This window comes from Salmo salar, unplaced genomic scaffold (assembly GCF_965601325.2).
Source record: "Salmo salar unplaced genomic scaffold, fSalSal1 ptg000257l, whole genome shotgun sequence".
Classification (NCBI taxonomy): Eukaryota; Metazoa; Chordata; class Actinopteri; order Salmoniformes; family Salmonidae; genus Salmo; species Salmo salar.
Window position 1 is genome coordinate 2,662,378 of NW_027675339.1, and position 5,954 is coordinate 2,668,331.

The 5,954-nt window shown below is 40.3% G+C and overlaps 1 protein-coding gene across 1 annotated transcript; it reads right to left on the minus strand.

Annotated features, from left to right (window-relative positions):
* Nucleotides 1-907: 907 nt before the first annotated feature.
* Nucleotides 908-5,748, minus strand: LOC145867234 (uncharacterized). The gene is made up of 2 exons (XM_082971310.1): nucleotides 5,733-5,748; nucleotides 908-2,323 (listed from the first exon to the last, which is right to left on the minus strand). Exons 1-2 carry the CDS (start codon nucleotides 5,746-5,748, stop codon nucleotides 1,107-1,109), a joined length of 1,233 nt encoding a protein of 410 aa, XP_082827436.1. The 3' UTR covers nucleotides 908-1,106.
* Between the last annotated feature and the right edge of the window lie 206 nt (nucleotides 5,749-5,954).

Sequence of the window (5,954 nt, forward strand, 5' to 3'; positions counted from 1 at the left end):
TCTAAATAATAATATACAATAGGATTATTTGTTTCTCCTTTTTCTTTCTATAGAATCCTAAATCCCACTAGCTTCTAGAACTCTCGTCTTCCTACAACTCACTAGCTTCTAGAACTCTCGTCTTCCTAAAACTCACTAGCTTCTAGAACTCTCGTCTTTCTAAATCCCACTAGCTTCTAGAACTCTCGTCTTCCTAAAACTCACTAGCTTCTAGAACACTCATCTTCCTAAAACTCACTAGATTCTAGAACTCTCCTCTTCCTAAAACTCACTAGATTCTAGAACTCTCATCTTCCTAAAACCCACTAGCTTCTAGAACTCTCGTCCCCTTGGAACGAGCCCAAACAAAACTCATCTCCAATACGGAAAAACGTGCAGTCAAAATAAATTCTGATCCATGGCAACGCACTGCCTAAACACAAAACACAAATCTTATATCCATTTGGGGGGAAATCAGGTTGAACCTGCTCCTGAAACTAACACAACAAAACACATGGAAATGGAGATATATTTTACCTCACTGGTTAGAGGACAACCTGCAGAAGACAGTCAGCTACATTTTGGAGTGATGCATTTAAATGTAGGGGTCACTAAACAAAGGAACATAACACTTATTTGTCATCACTCATCGATATCATGTTGAAATCAATTGTGCGAGAGGAGGGAGATGAGGTTGCACGTCCTGTTAAAACTAACAGCTCAAAAACCACACGGAATCTGGGAATAATGTGTACATCCCTGGTTAGAGGACAACTGGTAGAAAACAGCTGGCTACATTTTGATTCAAGTGGGTCACCAATGCTGTAAATGTAACACAGCTCTTTTTTTGTTAGTCACTTTTTGTTAAATCACATAAATAGTAACTCTTCCATTTCAGAGCCTGGATTTTCCCCCTGAGGCTAATATCCATATCATGTTGAAATCAATAGAACAGGGGACAAACGTTTAGGGTTCTACATTGTGACATCATTAAAATACTCCTACTACAATGTTAAAACATTCTACATTGTGACATCATTAAAATATATTGATATCATTTAACAACTCCTTCATGTATTTTCTGATATTTGATCAGAGGTCTTTTATCAGATTATCTCTGGTCACAGCTATAAGGCTGTGTGTGTTCTCTTGTGTACTGTCAGCTCTCCAGATCGACCAAAACTCTTCCCACAATGATTACAGCTAAAAGGTTTCTCTCCTGTGTGTATTCTCTGGTGCACTGTCAGCTCTCCAGATCGACCAAAACTCTTCCCACATTGATCACAGCTATAAGGTTTCTCTCCTGTGTGTATTCTCTGGTGCACTGTCAGCTCTCCAGATCGACCAAAACTCTTCCCACACTGATCACAGCTAAAAGGTTTCTCTCCTGTGTGTGTTCTCTGGTGTAAAGTCAGAGAGCCAGACTTACTAAAACTCTTCCCACATTGATCACAGCTATAAGGTTTCTCTCCTGTGTGTATTCTCTGGTGCACTGTCAGCTCTCCAGATCGACCATAACTCTTTCCACACTGATCACAGCTAAAAGATTTCTCTCCTGTGTGTGTTCTCTGGTGTAAAGTCAGAGAGCCAGACTTACTAAAACTCTTCCCACATTGATCACAGCTATAAGGTTTCTCTCCTGTGTGTATTCTCTGGTGCACTGTCAGCTCTCCAGATCGACCATAACTCTTCCCACACTGATCACAGCTATAAGGTTTCTCTCCTGTGTGTATTCTCTGGTGTAGAGTCAGCGTGCTAGATGCAGCAAAACTCTTCCCACATTGACCACAGCTATAAGGTTTCTCTCCTGTGTGTGTTCTCTGGTGTAAAGTCAGAGAGCCAGACATACTAAAACCCTTCCCACATTGATCACAGCTATAAGGTTTCTCTCCTGTGTGCGTTCTCTGGTGTCGAGTGAGAGTGCTAGGTGCAGCAAAACTTTTCCCACATTGACCACAGCTATATGGTTTCTCTCCTGTGTGTGTTCTCTGGTGTAAAGTCAGAGAGCCAGACTTACTAAAACTCTTCCCACATTGATCACAGATATAAGATTTCTCTCCTGTGTGTGTTCTCTGGTGTAATGTCAGCTGGCCAGATTGAACAAAACTCTTCCCACATTGACCACAGCTATAAGATGTCTCTCCTGTGTGGATTCTCTGATGAATTTTAATGCCTGATGAGGTGAATCTCTTCCCACAGTCAGAGCAGCAGTGAGTTCTCTTCCCTGTGGATGTCTGCAGGTGTTTATTGAGGTGTTCTGATCTGGAGAGACTCTTCTCTGCCTCGTCAGCATCACGAGGTTGTTGAGGCTCCCCAGAGGATCCAAGATAGTGAAGTATCTCTCCTGTGTGAACAACAAAGTCAGACAGATGATTTAAAGGCCCACAACAGCGGTAATCCACTGTAAAAGGTGATGCCAACAGCGTAGCCATGATGTTATACAACAATTGATATCTGTAATGAATGTTAAAATGATTTAACAATTGTCTTAAAATGAGCAAGAACAGTCATATTTTGTCTTGTTTTCACATTAGTAGTAACATCTAAGATTGTAGGCTAGAAATAAGTTATTCATGTTGTTGAAACTCTAAGCAGTGTGCCAGACGACTTTTGGTCTCCAATATAGGCCCCTTTCTGTGTTTGCTAAAATTGCGGCACGAGGGCGATGCACATGCAATTTGGTTGTAGAAACTCCTCCCTGCTAATGAGGAAACCGATAGTTATGGATGTAGTGTATCTGCTAATGAGGAAACCACTAGTTATGGATGTAGTATATCTGCTAATGAGGAAACCGATAGTTATGGATGTAGTATATCTGCCTGGAGCAAAAATGGTGAGCAAAGATTTTCGTTTTTCACAATGTATTCTGAATGTGAACGGGGAAAAACTCAGGGAAGTAACTTCCATTTCCAGGTTGCTTATGAGTGCATTTCACGCTACTTTGGATTATAATTGTAAAGCTCGCTTGAATGTCCTGCTTAATATAATGTTTGCTACATTATTAAGAACCGAGTTAATGACCGTATCCATTTGGGTGTTGTCAATAAAGTTATGATTTTTTAAATGTATTTTTAATTACATTTTGTTTTTCACCTTTATTTAAGCAGGTAGGCCAGTTGAGAACAAGTTCTCATTTACAACTGCGACCTGGCCAAGATAAAGCAAAGCAGTGCGACACAAACAATACAGAGTTACACATGGAATAAACAAACGTACAGTCAATAACACAATAGAAAAATCTATATACAGTGTGTGCAAATATCTATATACAGTGTGTGCAAATGGAGTACGGAGGTAAGGCAATAAATAGGCCATAGTAGCGAAGTAATTACAATTTAACAAATGAACACTGGAGTGATAGATGTGCAGATGATGATGTGCAAGTAGAAATACTGGTGTGCAAAAGAGCAAAAAAGTAAATAAAAACATGGGGATGAGGTAGGCAGTTGGATGGACTATTTACAGATGGACTGTGTACAGCTGCAGCGATCGGTAAGCTGCTCAGATAGCTGATGCTTAAAGTTAGTGAGGAAGATATATGTCTCCAACTTCAGCGATTTTTGCAATTCGTTCAAGTCATTGGCAGCAGAGAACTGGAAAGAAATGTGTCCAAAGTAGGTGTTGGCTTTGGTGATGACCAGTGAGATATACCTCTTTGAGTGCGTGCTATGGGTGGGTGTTGCTATGGTGACCTGTGAGCTGAGTGAAGGTGGCCTAGCAAAGACCTATAGATGACCTGGAGCCAGTGGGTTTGGCGACGAATATGTAGAGAAGGCCAGCCAACGAGAGCATACAGGTCGCAGTGGTGGGTGGTATATGGGGATTTGGTGACAAAACGGATGGCACTGTGATAGACTGCATCCAGTTTGCTGAGTAGAGTGTTGGAGGCTATTTTGAAAATGACATCGCCGAAGTCAAGGATCGGCAAGAAAGTCAGTTTAACGAGGGTATGTTTGGCAGCGTGAGTGAAGGAGGCTTTGTTGCGAAATATGAAGCTGATTCTAGATTTCATTTTGGATTGGAAATGCTTAACTTCATCGGGGTAGGGGGCAGTATTTTCATGTCCGGATGAAAAGCATGCCCAGAGTAAACTGCCTGCTACTCAGGCCCAAAAGCTAGAATATGCATATAATTAGTAGATTTGGATAGAAAACACTGAAGTGTCTAAAACGGTTTGAATAATGTCTGTGAGTATAACAGAACTCATATGTCAGGCAAAACCTTAGAAAAATCCAACCAGGAAGTGTGGAAATCTGAGGTTTGTAGTTTTTCAAGTGATTGCCTATCTAACACACAATATACATCCAATATACAGTGTCTATGGGGTCATATTGCACTTCCTAAGGCTTCCACTAGATGTCAACAGTCTTTAGAATGTTGTTTCAGGCTTCTACTGTGAATGGGGAGAGAATAAGAGCTGATTGAGTCAGGTGTCTGGCCGTCAGCCATTATTTTAGTTACGCACGCAGCCATGAGCACAAGCTCAGTTCTCTTTCCTTTATGAAGACAAAGGAATTATCCGGTTGGAATATTTTTGAAGATTTATGATAAAAACATCCTAAAGATTGATTCTACACATCGTTTGACGTGTTTCTACAAACTGTAATATAACTTTTTTGACTTTTCGTCTGGACTTTAGTGCGCGCGCCTTCTGCATTTGGAATAGTGAACCTAACGCGCGAACAAAATGGAGGTATTTGGACATAAACATGAACTTTATCGAACAAAACGTACATGTATTGTGGAACTGGGATTCCTGGGAGTGCATTCCGATGAAAATCATCAAAGGTAAGTGAATATTTATAATGGTATTTCTGACTTCTGTTGACTCCACAACATGGCGGGTATCTGTATGGCTTGTTTTGGTGTCTGAGCGCTGTACTCAGATTATTGCAAAGTGTGCTTTCGCCGTAAAGCTTTTTTGAAATCTGACACAGCGGTTGCATTAAGGAGAAGTATATCTTTAATTCTATGCATAACAGTTGTATATTTTATCAACGTTTATGATGAGTATTTCTGTAAATTGATGTGCTCATTCATCGGGGGTTTTGGAGGCAAAACATTTCTGAACATTACATACCAATGTAAAATGGGGTTTTTGGATATAAATATGAACTTTATCGAGCAAAACATACATATATTGTGTAACATGAAGTCCTATGAGTGCCATCTGATGAAGATCATCAAAGGTTAGTGATTAATTTTAGCTATATTTCTGGTTTTTGTGACGCCTCTCCTTGCTTGGAAAATGGCTGTGTGGTTTTTCTTGTCTAGGTGGTGTCCTAACATAATCTTTCGCCGTAAAGTGTTTTTGAAATCGGACACTGTGGTTGGATTAATGAGAAGTGTACCTTTACAATGGTGTATAATACTTGTATGTGTGAGAAATTTGAATTATGAGATTTTTGTTGTTTTGAATTTGGCGCCCTGCTATTTCAATGGCTGTTGGCGAGGTGTGACGGTAGCGTCCCACCTACCCCAGAGAGGTTTTAACATGCCGGTACATACTGCTGTAATAACATGCAAGCAAATTGTCAGCCAAAATATCGTGTAAGGTAACTTACTTGAAAAGAAATGTCTTTATTACATTGCTTAACATGTTCTTAACATTTGTCATAATTAGTTAAAGCAATGAATTTGTATCGGCTCTCGTTGGACTTCGGCTGCATATTTTCCGCCATTTTCTTCAAATCTGAAAATGATGTGAAGCTACGTCCATTTCCTGAAGAATTGCATTATGGGCCCTAAAGTACTGCGTGTATACGTCATATTTTGGCGAATTTAGTACGACATCCGGGAACTTTTGGCATACTAACTACATCAACGACATCATAACCGCCATCGATAAGAGACATTACTGTGCAGCCGTATTCATCGACCTGGCCAAGGCTTTCGACTCTGTCAATCACCACATTCTTATTGGCAAACTCGACAGCCTTGGTTTCTCAAATGATTGCCTCGCCTGGTTTACCTAC